This window comes from Danio aesculapii, chromosome 2, assembly GCF_903798145.1.
Source record: "Danio aesculapii chromosome 2, fDanAes4.1, whole genome shotgun sequence".
Taxonomy (NCBI): domain Eukaryota; kingdom Metazoa; phylum Chordata; class Actinopteri; order Cypriniformes; family Danionidae; genus Danio; species Danio aesculapii.
In genome coordinates this window covers 30,384,269-30,401,069 of record NC_079436.1, presented here as the reverse complement: position 1 = coordinate 30,401,069, position 16,801 = coordinate 30,384,269, and the positions used below count along the sequence as shown (strand labels likewise).

General features: G+C 35.1%; 1 protein-coding gene across 2 annotated transcripts in view; it reads right to left on the bottom strand.

Annotated features, from left to right (window-relative positions):
- atp6v1h (ATPase H+ transporting V1 subunit H) overlaps positions 1–16,801 on the bottom strand; it is a 70,814-nt gene that overhangs the window by 33,115 nt on the left and 20,898 nt on the right. The window contains exons 7-10 of one of the 2 annotated variants that reach the window (XM_056477069.1): positions 15,412–15,465; positions 14,240–14,337; positions 10,867–11,059; positions 752–930 (exon numbers count right to left, since the gene is read on the bottom strand). In XM_056477069.1, coding sequence (XP_056333044.1) covers positions 752–930; positions 10,867–11,059; positions 14,240–14,337; positions 15,412–15,465 — 524 coding nt within the window. The remainder of the gene's footprint in view (positions 1–751; positions 931–10,866; positions 11,060–14,239; positions 14,338–15,411; positions 15,466–16,801) is intronic. The other variant, XM_056477077.1, reaches the window with a different exon arrangement.

Sequence of the window (16,801 nt, the reverse complement as noted above, 5' to 3'; positions counted from 1 at the left end):
GGCCAGTACAGACATCCAGTCTTCATGCTGGAATGTACACATTGATCTCAAGGCCGTGACGCAGCTTCAAAATTTCTTTTCCAACCAGAAGAATGGATTTGCTCAACGCAAAAACAACATTTTCACTTGCAAAATATGTGTCCTTATAGTGTTTTTAGCAACGTGGGACATATATATGACTGTCAACATCTCAAAAAATGTGTTTTGGCGTCGGCACCATGGGTGTAGTGGTTACTGCGTCGACACATGCACTCAGGTGCTCATGGCGATCAGAGTTCGATTCCTGCCTATGCCGATGTCTATGCCGATCCTTTCCCTCTCTTTGCTCCCCATGTTTTCCTGTCAATACTCTCTACTGTCCTATACAATAAAGGTGAAAACCCCTAAAGTACAATTATCAAAAAAATGTGTTTTGGTGTTTGGTGACCCTTTAAAAAGTGTTGAGTGTAGCAGAGGAGCTCCAGATGGATACTTTTCTTTTGTGTTTATTTCATGACTTAATTTGTGAGTTCCTGCTTCTTTCATCACTGAAAGAGAGTGAGTTTGAGTGACTTCTACAATAGCATTGCATGAATTTCTGGAGTAAACACCAGCAAAGAAACTCGACACAGTGAAACTCTGAAACCCCACTGCCTACTGACGTTATTATTGATATAGTATTATTGCCAGAGCAGCACAGACAGAACGCAGAAGTGTAAATACCTACAACGGCTTCAGGCACATGCAAGTTATGTAATCTTAAGAGCTTTACCTGAGATCTTGAACACTCTCTCCCAGTCTTTCCAGGAGGAATTTAATATCATCGGTAATGTCCTCATCATCGTATTTCTGCTGGTCCAGGTTCTCCAGCTGTTTTAGCACTTTGCATTGGATCATGGCAAGCGCATACTCCTGACGAGTCTCTCTTTCGGCTGATTTCTCCAGCAGGTTCTAAAACAACAACAAATCAATATTTTAACTTTATAAACAGTCATTCAAATACCTTATATTATAAAAAGTGTACCAAAATCAAAATTAATTGGAGTTAAAAGGGTTTGGACCAGCAGATATTAAATGTAAGCATTTGTCCATTGTTAAACTGGTCACATATAACCATTTCTACACTGGAGTAGAACATTATCATACATGTTGCAGAAGGTAGAAGCCATCTACACAAGACATGACAAATCCATTTGTTTCAATGAGTGCTTGAAGTACATTAGAAAAGGGGAAAAGTTTATAGTTCTCACTTGTGTTTCCCAGTGTAGATTGAGTCACTGATAAATTGCATTTTATTATCTTTAGTCACATCTTTCTGTCATGCTGCTCGTGTCATGAGTCGACACAGTGTGAAACAGTAAGTGCATCAAATTATGTTTTCATCAATTTAACAGGTTGCAAAGTTTATTCCAGCTTTTTATTTGGCCAAAATATCACATTGTAAAAAAGTAGTGCTACAATGGGCTACTTAGGACAGTACTGGCTATATATTGGTGAGTAAAGAAATGCACGAATTATTAAAACAATCAGTTCTTTTTTTAAACCATATATTGCAAAGGAGCAGAGATTATGCAAAACATACACAGAGCTAAGGTGTTTTGAAATATCTAATACCACCTTGTGATTAACCCAATAATTCATAAATAAAGCGAGAGGGAAACCTTGCTATCATGGTTTTGTTTAATAATGAAGTTGAAGCTGTCCCACATACCTCAACAAGCTCAAGAATGTGGTGTTTTGTTGGAAAAACTTGATTAGATTTTTTATTACACCAAGAGTTAAATCATTACAATCGGGGACTCCTCATCCTTGTTGGAGGAACTGTGGGGTAGAAGAGGCACATATTGCGCATACTGTATATTCCAGCAGTGCTCAAGAATTAACAGCTTTTGGGAAACTGCACTTTGCTATCAATTATATTTTTGATCTTCATATCTAGATTATTCAAAGTACTTTATCTAGGAGATATTCTATTAAACTTTAAAAAGGAAGACAGATATCTGTTAAAAATATTATTGGCAACAAGTAAAAAAGCTTTAACCTGGAAATGGTATAAAGAAGACCCACCAACTAAACATGAATGGTTCAAAATAATAGCAGAGGTTGAGGAAATATAAAAAAAAATGACACATGCACTTCGATTACAAATGGAGACCTTTAAAAAGAAATAGAGTAAATGGCTGGCTTCACAACGACAATATGATTATCCATAATTTAACATTTACATAATTCTAGAGGCTATGCATCATTGCAAGAATATGTTTGGCAATCCTTTATTATATTTTACTTTATACTTTATTTATTTAGTTTCTTGATGAGGTTAATTTCATATTTTTATATGTACATGTATGTATATAGATATATGTGTGTGGAATGGATGTATTTGTGTATATACATATATATGCATGCATGTATTTGTATGAATATATGTATTATTTTTTGTTTGTTTGTTTGTTTTGTTTCAACTGGTTATATATTCCTAACAAAATCTATCAAAACTAAGTATAAAAAAAGTTATGAAGTTGAAATATTCAAAACTAAAACAAAAGGATCAACTTGAAGACTTGTATCATTTCAAATAAGATATAGCTGAATAGTTTTAATACTTCGAAAAAGAGTAGAAAAGCTTTGCTCAAACACACGACAGTGTGACAACATTCGACAACCTCTTTGGACACCCAACCACCAAAAAAAAAAACCCTTTGCACTGAACAATGTGACTTAAAGAGAAAATTAAAATGTCAAATTACAATAAGAACGCTTTTTATTCCTCAGAATTAATTACACTCCTAATGGATATGGATCATTTGGCAGCAAACGCTAACATAAGCTTTGACTTCCATTTTATAACCCTCTGCTCTTAGCTGTGCTAAAATTAGGTGTTGCACTTTTGCACTTACCTAAAAGCCTTGAAAACATGTTCTTCCTGGCATTACTGAAAATTCCTACTGTTATTCTTTTACATACTAGCGGCAGTCATCAAGTGAAATTGTTAAGAGCAAAATGGGTGAGATATTCAAATCAACTCATGCTGCCACTTCAAGAAAATATCATCAGTTAATAGACAAGAAGATGCAGAGATGTAGAAAGCAAAGAAGAACAGGAAATTAATAAATGATTCATAATTTCCTTTCATGTCTGCTTGTTTGATAAAGTTGGCAGTGCGGGGTTTTTGATCAACTCAAGGTGGTACATCAATATCTTTCCTCTCAGGCAACCTAAAAAAGACAATCTCATAAACAAGGTAAGTATTGATTACTGATGAAACGGTATTGGATCTCATTTTGAGTGGGCCTGAATTACTGTCATTGAGATACTTCAATCTGAAGCCAGTGGAATAGAAACAAAGTAATTATTTGCCATCTCTTTGCCTTCCAGCAGTGTTTAATCAGCGGAATAGTGACATAATTACACAATAACGTCCATGACAAAATTTAACAATTAGAGTCAGTGAACGCACAGCTGTCCAGCATGAAGGATATAACGCTGTTGCATGTATGAAAAATGGCAATGAACCGAGTAAGTCTGCAAAGGAAGAATTCAGATTAAGATGCAGTGGCAGACTCCTAATAGAGCGATAGCTGCAGCATTGAATTATAAGAGTAATGCATTTTAAAGAGGCGATGAGCAGCACTGGCATTTTAATTTGCTGCCGCCTAATGTTTTGTTTGAACGCAGACCGCTTTATGCCAGTTTGATGGGTCTCGACATTGGCAGTCTTACAGTGAGCATACATCTTTTTATGCAGTCATGTATACACCTCAAATAAAGTTCTCTCTTTCTTGAGTCAAGAATATAATAAGAAAATGCTAATGCTCTGTGTATTACCGTGAGTCACATCCTTTATCTTATTCCAGATGCATGCACCCAAAGTCTCCTTCATACATTAGTAACTAAATTTCCGGTGATGTTATGCTTGTTTTGCAACATGTAATAAATCACAACGAACAGGTCAGGAATCCGATCAACCCAACGTACAGCTCTAGTTAACAAGATGATGGATTGTGAGCGCAGTGCTGTCCTACACCTTCCTCGGTGACATTCTGCATCTATGCATACTTACACGATACTTTCCCATTCAGTGGAAATAAGACATTGATGAATGAGCAGTAAGTGTGACGCGCTTGCATGAGAGAAAACGAATGAGAGACTATCGGGTGGAGAATTGAAAAATGATAGACAGAAGAGGTGTTTAGATACTGTAGAATGATATAAGAACAAATAGCTAAACAGAATGTCAGTTATCTAGACAGAATGTCAGGTAAGAGAGATATAGAGATCTGATATAAAGAATCCATCTGAAACTGCGTTAAGATGCTTTAAAATGTCCGCCTCATGCATATTATTTGACGAACTTAATATATTTATATTAAGCAGATAATTATACATCTTGCATCTTGTATTGAAGGACGGACTGTTTGAATTATAGACGGAATGACAGAAGACAACGATAGACAGAATGACAGAAACAGCATTACATAATGGACACAAAAAAGATAGATACTCAAAAGGACTGAAAATAGGGCTGCACAATATATCGAAACAATTTCATCATCATGATAATTGTACATGCTATTCATATTGCAAAGAGGTTCAATAGATTCCATTTTTTCTTTCTTTTTTTCTGTTTATGGGCCAAAACAGAAAATCTTTATACCCACCAACCCTGCTATTGGCTAGAAAATAAATGCTAATAATAGGAGTAGAAATGACAGGAAAATGAAAACAGCCAATAAGATACAGAATATCTGCCCAGATATTCATTAATGCATAGTGTATTAATGTTTGCACCCTGATAGTTTTTAAAAGTTCATTAGATCAGAAAAATATCCATTATTATCGGTTTTAGTATGATCATTACATATTACATTATATATATATGTGTGTGTGTGTGTGTGTGTGTGTGTGTGTGTGTGTGTGCGTGCGTGCGTGCGTGCGTGCGTGCGTGCGTGCGTGCGTGCGTGCTATTGAACATTTTCAGAAATTTACAATAAAGTAATAAAATAATACTAGTAACAAAATAAAATCCATCCTTCATATCATTCAAATCCTGACTCACACATGAAAAATTTTAATAAAAATGAAAAAAAAAATGTAATTAAATTGTGATTAAACAAACAAATAAACAAACAAATAAAAAGGACATAAAAACAATTTTACATAAAGGCAGATTACATTCTTTTGTACATAATTAAATTAATTAAATTAGCTTTTCACTTGAGAAATGTTATACAGCAGAGCTGCTCAACCCTGTTCCTGGAGTTCCTACTTTCCTGCAAAGTTCATCTGCAACCCTGATAAAACACACCTGAACCAATTAAACAGGACCTAATCAGCACTTGATAATTACAGGCAGGTGTGTTTGATATGGGTTGCAACTGAAATCTGCAGGAAGTTAGATCTCCAGGAACAGGGTTGAGCACCCTATATAGCAAGAAATATCGCTATCACAATACTCAACATATTTTCCAATTATTGTGCAACCCTATCAGGAAAACAGATGGAGTCAGATAAATTAATGGACAGAAGGACTAATGACTGGATATAATGATAGATGTGGGGATGAATGGTACAATAGACAAAATGAAAGTATAAATGAAAAGATAAAATGACAGATCCATGATGAACATATATAAATTGATAAAGTGATAGACAGAGTATTAGATAGATTGAAGACAGGTAATAGATAGATTGATAGAAGGAACAACAGATGGCATGGCATAAAATGCTAGAGGAATTACAGAGGGATAAAAAGACAGGATAATAGACGGAATGAAAGACAGACAGACATATATAATGATAGAATGAGACAATAGCTACGTTTCCATACACCTATTTTTATGCACATTATGGATGTGTGCATAAAGAAATGGTTAATAGAATGGCCAAGATCACAAAGTTTGAAAATGCATATAAACTATGATGGAAACACTTTTACCGAACAAATTCCAGTATGCGAATTAAAAAAAGTCATGTGATTTTGTTATAAGAGATCATGTGATGATAAAAATGTGTGAGAATGGATATACCAGCAAGCTGAGCACATTGTAAAGCATCTGACATGTTGTTTTGGCATTCTGAAACCCTTAACCATTTCAGTATTAGTGTTATTATATTATTAATTACCTCTAAAACTGTCAAAAGCTTCTGTGCTCCGTATTTCACGCCTTCAAATGCCACCACACATTCACTGTGTGTCAGGATTGCCTTCTAAGGCACAAGTCATTTATTAAATGAAGAAAAGATTCACGCAGCTTCTCCTACCCCAGCAAATTCCATCTTTACTCCTGATTTTCGGCACCAGTTATTCATGAAGTGACGATTTTGTTCACTTTGACTCATTTGGATGGAAACAGCTTTTTATTTGCACGTCTTTTATGCTATAATCCAGTTTTGCGTATAAAGTTAATTCGCATTTTTGGATGGAAACATAGCTATTGATACACAGACAGTAAGATATTCAGAAAAAGAGAGATAAAATGAGAGACAATGACAAAATGTTAGCTAGAATGATAGAATGGTAGAGACAGAATGATTGCTTGATAGATAGATATATTGCTAGATAGATAAATAGATTGCTAGATAGATTGATTGATAGACAGATTGATAGACAGACAGACAAATCAGTTTTAATCTAACTACATCTACACCAGCATCCTACCACTACTCTCCTGTCTGTCTGATTTGCTGAAATGTTCCACAATCTGAAATATTGTTATGGCTTATTTATTCTCCTTTCTTCATCTATGTTAAGCTACGATAAGCTGCACCAACACAATCTACATTGTAACAAGCACTATATAAATAAAGAAGAACTGAAAAAGGACATACAGGTATACTCTATAACTAGACTGAAGAGCAGGATATGACTATATTACTTTTATTTATATCGCATTCAAGCATCATATTTGTCATTCATTTCATTTAATTTCATCCGCTCTCTTAGAGAACTGACTCACGCCAAATGACGTACCCAAAGATTCCTATATAATCATATCTCTACACTGAGACGGAGCTGCGCAGTTGATTAGATTAATGTGATATGAATAAAAAAAACTTGCTGAAAAAGAATAATAAGCCCCATATCCTGACTGATTAGCGTGGATAGAAAATCACCACTAGGCTGAACCACAGACCAATATCTTTAATCCTGAGAATTTAAAGTGTTGCTTTAGGCCTATATATTTACCAGAGTGTACAAACGTGGAACACAAATAATGGCAAATGTGCAGAGGCAGGTCCTTTGAGAGGTGCAAAATGGAAGCCATGTAATTACGGCCAGGCACAGAGAGAGAGAGAGAGAGAGAGTGAGAGAGAGAGAATACCTGGTCAGGACAACTTAATAAGCTCTTCAGCAGGTGAGATGAATGAAGCGCAGCACTCTAATTCAATATTGTCAGCGACATGGACAATGAATTCATTACACAACTCTAATACCAACAACAGACCCAGCTTTCAGGGCTAATTTGAACATTAAATGTAGCCTGACCCAAGAACGCCGTGTGCAGGAAAATGAAATGCAGAATAAGAGTAACAAGCAGTCTGTTTTTGTGCCTTGGCTATGTATTAAGCAAATATGTGCAGGCAGAGGAAAAGTAATAAGCCTGACGGGAGATAAAATGCCGTAGGACTACATTTGGTCTTGCACTATACCCTAATTCAAATCATCAACATGAGCAGGAAGCGCAATATAGGGTGACAAGTTTTTTTTTCTATTCTCTAAAACCGAGCACTGAATGGATGATGACGTGAGAGTGTGGAAGAGATTAAAACCAGCGCTTTTGTCAATCTGCAACCTTAATAAGGTAATAATGGGGTTCTTGGTATATTCATCATGAAAGCTCTGGGTAAATTAAATCCTTTCAGAATAAAAGAGTGAGTGATCCGCTAATGGACTTTGAAGAGGACACCTTCTGCCGAGCGATGCCCTGATCTGAAAAAAAAGTGAGAAAACGGACACACCCGTCCATTGGAAATGGTTTCAGCACATGTTTTATGCACTATTTGTTCAGTAAAAAGAGGATCAGATAAACCGTCTGGCATCAGATTTAATGATCTCTCATTAAGTATTTTTAGATGCATGTTTATATTGCGCTGTTGCTTATCTTCATTCAGCTGAGGCTTCGCAATCTATTTCCTTAAAGTACTCTAATTGCCACAACCATGTCTTGTAAACGACTGGGGTTAAGTGTCTTTCTCTTAAGCATCGTAATATGAAATTTTGTGGTTCTGAGAAATGCTTAACCCGTTAAGTGCAAAAGGTCACACTAGTTCAAATCCTGCTTTAATGAGTACTGCGTTGAAAATATCAAACTCAAAGACTAATTTCAGTAGCAAAGCATTTCATTTAATGCGTTTAGAATAAAGACTACCTCCTTTCTAGATCTCTAAATTTAATTAACTGATGTGTGAATAATGAAGATTAAAAAATACTACGAAAACAAACCAAAATAGTAAGCAATTGTTACTGCTTACTCTACTCAAACAAATTCTTATTTACTCTCTCTACAAATTCTGAAGAAATGCTAAATAGATGCATTGCAGCTAGTCGTCTCAGCTTTTTGGACCAACAGCACACATTATTTTGGAATTTCATCGTAATGGAGAGCAGGTGGATGAGTGATAGAGTAGGTGTGTGTTTGTGTGTGCACGCGTCTGAGTGGATTCAGGGCTGAATTCAGTATGAAATAACCTATTAGTTGACTACAGCTGAGTCAATCACAGATTTTTACAGGGGAAGGGTTGATATACAGTAAAAGCCCCACTGAAGAGGATCTATAACCACTTAATGCTAGTGCTGGGCATATTGAATTTAATGTAAAAGAATTGTGGTGTATTAAATAGTAGCAAATGGTATAATGAGATACATTGAAAACCAAGCCATTGATAAGAAAAAAACTGATTATTACACAAAATTATGATCACACTACAATACACCTGATTAACAGCTGATATGTGACTGTGATCTATGATCGTCTGCAATGTAGTTTTGTAGACCTAAAAGGAATGTTTATACTTAAAGACAGAGCAGTACATGAAGCAGCACAGTAGTAATATTACAATAACAACAATATTATCTCTCAATATACTGTATTTAACACATTTGTAAAAGTTTTAACCACTTGAAGCCCTATCATCCACCCGGCGCAATAAGGTGCAAGATAGGTTGGGTGCGATTTGTTGATATTTTCAGGCCAGAGCAACTCTAATTTTCATGTTTTGCACTTTGTTTTTTTAAATAGAAAGTCAATTTATGGGTGTGCCGGCCTAAAAAGGAGGTGTTTTTAGGTGCATTGGTGGCACGTTGCTATTTTGAGAAACTGAAATAAACCGTGCCATTGACCAGCTAAAAGCTGGTCTAAAATCCAGCGCAGAGTGCGTTAGTTATGCACTTATGCAGGTTCAAAACAGTTTTTTGACCACACTTTGTTATTGTTGATTTATTCGTTTGCTGGAAATCTCAATTAAATTTAGAAATTGTTTTGAAACAAATCTTTGTGCTTAACAAACAAAATATAATGTGTAGGCTAATGGATGTCTTCAGTGAAGTGAGTTTCCACCGTTTCCTTATCCGCGAAAGTAAAGGAGTAAAGTAAAGAGTAAAAGTGAAGTAAGGAGACTAAATGGAGGAGGCTCATTCTCTATCCTTAAAGGAAATGGGAGATGAGACTCAGATTGTTTTAATGCATGTTATACTCAATAACTCATTAGGAGAACAAGCACAACCCTGTTAGACCATGCGCTAGGGTACAGACTGTATTTTTCCATCCTTAAAACAGCAAAAGTGGATTCGGACATGCCCTTAATGCATTTGCACCATTAGCTTTAGACTCTGTGCTTAGATCATTAAAATAGAGCTCTTCATGTATGTCGCAGTAAAACCTTTATTAATAATTTTCCTAAACTTTAAATTAAATGACTTGAATCATGCTGTAGCAATTGTAATCTTGATTCTATCTATCGCTCAGCAGAAAAAAAAAACATGTTTGTGAGACAATTAGCCTCATGCCTACTTAACAACAACAACAACAACAACAACAAAAAAATGAATTGAAAGAAACTACATGCATGCTTATTCTGCCATTTCTAAACATTGACATTTTATGTTTTAGTGTTTTCTTCTGTCTGTGTTTTTGGGCACACAGACAGATGACCAAGGTTGCGAGTTTCATTTAATATTACAACAGATTTAGTTTTTTTCATTTAACCCAATCACTTATATGTCGTGTCACATGATATCATTCTTTGATGTTTTACTAAATGTAATTACTTAAATGTAAATAATTACTTAATTTAAATACCTTTAATACAGGTTCAGCAAAGGACCTCGAGCAAGGACTTGACGAACTCAGGTCCCCGCAAGCAACAATGTAACTGTATCTTTAAGTGTGCTAACATGAGGCTACTGGTGTCAATGATACTTAAGAATCTTATTAAAAACACAGATCCCGGTTGCTGTCCACACTCAAAAAATGATGATTGCTTCTTGATCAAAATACTAATTTAAAATGAGCTGAATTAACACAATTCTAGAGTTTTTTAGGGTACAACTTGATGTTCAATCCACTTAAATTTGTAAAAACAATTAAGTTGACTTAGTTGTGTTGGGGGAAAAATGAATGGATTGTGTGGAACCCAGCATTTTTTACAGTCCACTGCCATTACATAAACAAAATTCCTCCTTCTCATGGCCCAGAAAAGCACTGGAACAACCCCAGAGTGAGTAAATAATGGCTGTATTTGCATTTGTGGGTAAACTAATCTCTTAATGCTATTTTTAAAAATGCATCAGGCTAATTTTAAATTCAACAGCCACTACCGCATTCAGTTGCATTCACAAAGTCAAGAAGGAGAATGGCTTGCTAATGAGTCCGTCATGACACATACCCTGAAAGCAGCCAGAATTATGCGAGTGACCTTCTCTTTGACAGACTCTTGGAGGATGTCGGAGAGGGCTGGTACCACGTTGTAGCGCCGCAGCTGTTCGCAGAGCTGCGGGCTGAATGCCAGGAGCCACACGCAGAAGATCATCTGATACTGCAGCTGGAAGCCACACTTATTGCTCAGCACTGCCGTGATGCTGCGGGACACACAGAAAGAGAAGTCCTAGTTAGTAAGCAGCGGGGCATCTCTCCCCTAATGGTCTGCTGAGAGGATGCTCTTCACCAAGTTAGTCCTGATGGGTTGATGGGCGAGACGGGGGGACAAAATGAGAGCCCACATTTTTGTGATATATAATGAGACCATTACATGAAAGAAATTTTACTTGAGAGGCAAGAAAAAGGAAATTATCTTAAGAGAAGCCTCATTATCCTTTCTTTCACTCTGTCTGTACACTACCAAACAAAAGAAGCTTCATGATCACAGGGCTAAAACATGCTAGGACAATGAGAGATGCTTTTCTTGTTCTGCGAGATTCGGTCTGCAATACTGCAAAGGACGGGGAGGATATAATATAAAGAGGCATGAGTAGAGCACATGGTTAATCGTGTGTGTGTGTGGTGCAATTTAAGTAATAAAAATGTAATAAATTAAAGCATCACAGGTAACTTGTTTTAAATAGTACATTTTTAGAACTTTATGGTTCAAGATTACTACACATGAACACATACACACATACAGTGCTCAGCATATATAAGTACACCCCTCAGAAATCTGTCTTTTAAATTCAGGTTTTTAATAGGAAGCTATACAATATTATATTTGTGCATATACATTAGATTAGTCAGTACTGAAGCCAAATCTGGAGCTTATCTAACAAAATAGCTTATGATAATGGTCCAAAAACTAGTACACCCAAATGTATATGTTATAGAAAAATATTAAATACAAATTATAAAAGAGTAAAAATCAAGAGAAGCAAAATAATTTAAGAATTTTGTTGAAATTTTGCAGGTTGTAATTTTTTTTTTTCAATATTTTGCTTGAATTTAATAATATTATCTTTCAGTTTCTAAATATGTTTGGTGACTAAAATATTATTTTAATAAATTTATCTGTTTAATAAATCTGTTCTGTTTAAATGCACCAAAATACATTGCCTATATTCGATAAAACATGGATAATGAAATGGATAAAAATATTCATTTTCAAAATGTGTACTCAATTATGCTACTTTTCACTACTTTTGAAACTACTTTTTAAATGTTATTTTGAAAATTATCACAATAAAATATTTCCAATCCTTCTATATTAACAATTATTATCTCTCGTTCAATTTCTTCAGGATTTTTGCTCTAAAGTGTGTAAACAAATATTCTGTTAATTATAAACTTTTACTCTAAGAACTTAATCACTTATCAACCAGATGAACATTTCACAAAAATGTTATTTTATAAAAACCTGTATTGAATAAACTTAAGACATTTTAAGACAGGAAAAAGGCTGCCAAAAGATTTGAGGAAAAACATGAAATTTAAGTTCCTGCATGTTCTAATGAGTGATATCAAATAATGAATCACAATGCAAAAGTAAAAATATTAGAAAAATCTAAATTTTTTTGTTATTCTGACTCAAATTTTATTATAAATCTAACATCATCATCCATGATATAATATATTTAGATGAAGCTTTTGCTCCATATAATGCTAGACGCAGAGCAAAGATTAGACGTTTGTCTCTAGAGCATGTTTACATCAAAAACAATAAAGACAAGCAGTGCTTACTGTAAACTGTTTGACAGAGCTTTGTGATTGTTCAAAACAGACTTACCTATTCTGTCCTTGTATAGTATGTGATCATACTGGTGCACAACACATACTGGGGTCAAATTCACGCAACATTCTTAAGTCAATCTTTCTTATCTGTATATAAAATGTAATTTATTATTCTTACATTAATAATAATAATATTATTATTTAAATATTTTTTTTATTAACTTAGCAAGAATTGCCACCAGTTTCAATCAGACTTTCTTAAGAAAAATTAAGATGTTCTTAAGAACATATTTCAGAACTTAATATTTGTTCAAGAATCTGGCTTATGAAAATTCTTACAAAATATTTATGAAGAAATTGCCAGAGCTGCTTTACCTGTATTTTTTTTCTAAATGCCCTAATTTAATATACACTCCCTGACAAAAGTCTTGTCGTCTATCTTAGTTTTAGGAACAACAAATAATAACTTGACTTCTAGTTGATCATTTGATTTTATGAAAGGCAAAGGCCTCTAGATTACGCTTATTTTACCAAAATAAAATATAATCATGGCTTGATTTTTAATTATTTAATTAAGACAGTAAGGTCTGACTTTGCTTAGACAAAAGTCTTGTTACTTAACAGAAATAATGTGGAGTATAGAATAGAAAGTCATGGTGCAAGGGAAAAAGATTTTGTGTATAACTCCCATGAGCTTGGACGAATACATCCATACATCTTTGCAACGACTCGAATAATTTATTAATAAAATTATCCATCAAAACTATCTGGAATGGCAAAGAAAGCATTCTTGCAGGACTCCCAGAGTTTATCAAGAATCTTTGGATTCATCTTTAATGCCTCCTCCATCTTACCCCAGACATGCTCAATAATGTTCATATCTGGTGACTGGGCTGGCCAATCATGGAGCACCTTGATCATCTTTGCTTTCAGGATTTTAAATGTGGAGGCTGAAGTATGAGAAGGAGCAATATCCTGCTGAAGAATTTGACCTCTCCTGTGGTTTGTAATGTAATGGGCACCACAAATGTCTTGATACCTCAGGCTGTTGATGTTGTCATCATTTTTCTTTTACCAAACTTGACTGATTTCTATGAGAAACTTGGGTCCATGTGTGTTTCAATAGGTCTTCTGCAGTATATGTGACGATTGGGAAGTGGATTACCTTCTACCTTCTGCCACTTTTCCAAATGAACAACTAGAAATTTGAGTTATTATTTGTTGCTTTTACAACTGGGATCGACGACAAGACATTTGTCAGGTAGTGTTTGAAATATAAAAAGTATATATTACAATAATGTATTAAACTACATTAAAATACAAAGCTGTTACTTTAAATTACAAAAAATATTTCACAATATTACAGCTTTTATTTTTAATTGGTGTGCATGAGACTTTTTAAAAACTTGCAGATGACAAAATTATTAAATCTACAAATTAATTAACAAAATACTGCAAGAAATACTGTTAACTCCTTTGACATTAACCATAACCAGATTTCCATAATCATGGGAACATAATAACACACATGTATTATTTTCTATGTGCAATATTACCCAAAACATGACATACAGTACATAAATAAGTATGACAGCGAGTATTACCAGTTCACTCCATCGGCCTCCACCCAGGCGAATCTGTATTCATTGACTCTCAGCATCAGCTGTAGGCAGCCAGCGACACACTGAACATACTGGGAGCTCTATGGATCCAAAAGAAAAATACACGTACACGAAACACACACATACAAACGAATTAGCATGCACACAAAAGCACAACACATTCAGAACACAGAGAATTGAACAGTTCAGAGAAGCAGGGAAATGGATGCGTAAAATAATAAGCCCGTCATTTTCCGTTACTAGCAAAGAAACACAATGAAACTAGGCTGCTCAAAGCAGCGTTTACACTCTTGATAAATCAGCATTCACATATGCACGTGCAGTACTTTTTTTTTTTTTTTTGACTTTATAAAAAACGCCTTTTAGAAAACATGCCAGATCAAAGAGACAATCCAACAATGCAGCAGAGAGAAAGCAGCAGCAGCAGCAACAGCCTTGAAACCTGGACAGAGTGAGTGAATCATAGAGAGATGTTAGAGGCGATGTGGCTGAGAGGAAAGAAGAGACTCGATCATTAACTGGGAGAGATGATGCTGGAGATCAGCACCATATGCATAAAAGCAGAGAACAGAAGAGACAGGGAGACAGGTCATGAAAAATAGCAAAGAGGAGACGTCTTAAGAGCCATGAGAGGAAATTGAATTAAAATTTGTGGCCGCTTGCAGTGCACCAGCAGATTTTGACTCGCGACACATGATGAAAGAAGAGAGAGAAAAAAAAACTTCTTTTCAAATGAACTCTAAAAAGCATAAAAAGAAATGAAAGAGGAAGATTGCTATAGTGCAAGACAAAAGCCTTCTGGTGGTCCTTTCAATCTATCAAGTCTAGCAGTGTCTCAAAAAAAAAAAAGAAAAAGAAAAGGTGAATAAATATTAGATTATGACCACAGCCATTGGCAAGAGAGGAAAGGACCTTTGTATAAAAATGCTTATAGACCAACACAGACAAAAAGGTGTTGTATTAAAGCGGTGCAGCTGCAGAAAAAAAGTGAAAAGATTCACAGTGGATATGAATGGGGGGAAAAAAGCAGTGGACAAGAAACAGCATGTGCTGCATCTCAAAAAAGAGAGGGGTGAAGATCTCAGCCTCTGAAAGGGGACGGAGGCTCGTTCACACAGCTGCACATCCGCCTCCTTCATCTGTGACATACTCACTTCACTGGGGGAGATGGTCCCTGTTCCAGGTTCAGCACCTGTACCATGTAGTTTCTAACAAAAAAAAAGATAGAAAGAAAAAAAAAACTGTGATTTTGGGCCTCTTTTGAAGCAAAAGTGAGCCGCGTGCTTGGACAATGGTGGCAGGAAGACAGATGACTCCCGCGTGAGAGAGATGGTTTGTTCTTGACAGGCAATCGTCTAAAAAAATCTGAGCGAGAGTGGCCTTGAATTTATTTCAGTCTCTGCTGCACTGGAAAATGTAATGCTTAAGCCTGTTACAAGAGCTAAATCACAATTTCAGTGATAATACATGCAAGTCATCACTTTTGCAAAACCAGACATAATTAAACTTGTATTGATTCCCATCTTAATACGGACTATTTTTTGTCCTACTAATTCGCTGAAAAGGTTTATTCAAAACCATCGCAGCTTGGCTACAATGAAGCTAATTTATGGAGTGTGCTCTGAATAGACTAATAAACATGAACTGTTTTGAGAGCTCTTCTATTTATGATTTTCAACATTCATTAATTCAGAGGGCCCTCGGGCTAAAATATGAAACTGCGTGCAAACTGCAACATCTTATTACCGTAAAGTGATTTGTAGGGAAGCTGAAAATGAAAGCTGGACTTTATCATGTGATCTGCAAGTAGATGCACTCACTAAAAGCCACCGTATGAATAAAAGCAAAGCACAAATATGCACCAGAAAACCAAAGCATTGCTGATCTTTCACAGTCTTGATACAACAACTAGTATGAATTAGATTAAATTAATTAGTGAATAAGTCAGAAATGATTTAAAGACTTTTTGAAGTCAATAGTTCATTAATTAATTTGTAAGGCATACAATTATACTATAATGCCAATTCACAACTAATCATAGTATGTTTTATATAATGAAAAGTAAATGTAGGCCATCTTTTTCATCATATTTAATAGACTATTCAAATTCTTCCTTTAACATATACTGTATATATATATATATATAAGAGCTAGTCTTGTTTTTATTCACTCTTCTTCAATTTGGCTTCCTATCAAGACATCTAATGCAATACTGCATCTCAAGGTTGTGCCCTCTGCTGAAGAGTAACATTGTGCCTTTCCCTTTAGCTCAAATATGTACAGCAAAGACATTTTATCATTTTTCTAAAAAGAAACCATTGGAAGACATTTAGAATGTGAACTTGAGAAAGATGTTTTCGTTGACTAAATGACAAATATGGCTTTGGTTTCTTGCAACCATGAGCCCAAAAGTGCTTCATTGTGTTGAGACTTCTTTTATTAAACTGAAAGTACATCTGTACTTCAGTGTATGTCGCACAAATAATTTTACTTCACATTTACTTTTATTCATCAAGGTTAAATTAACAATGCTGTTTTAAATGC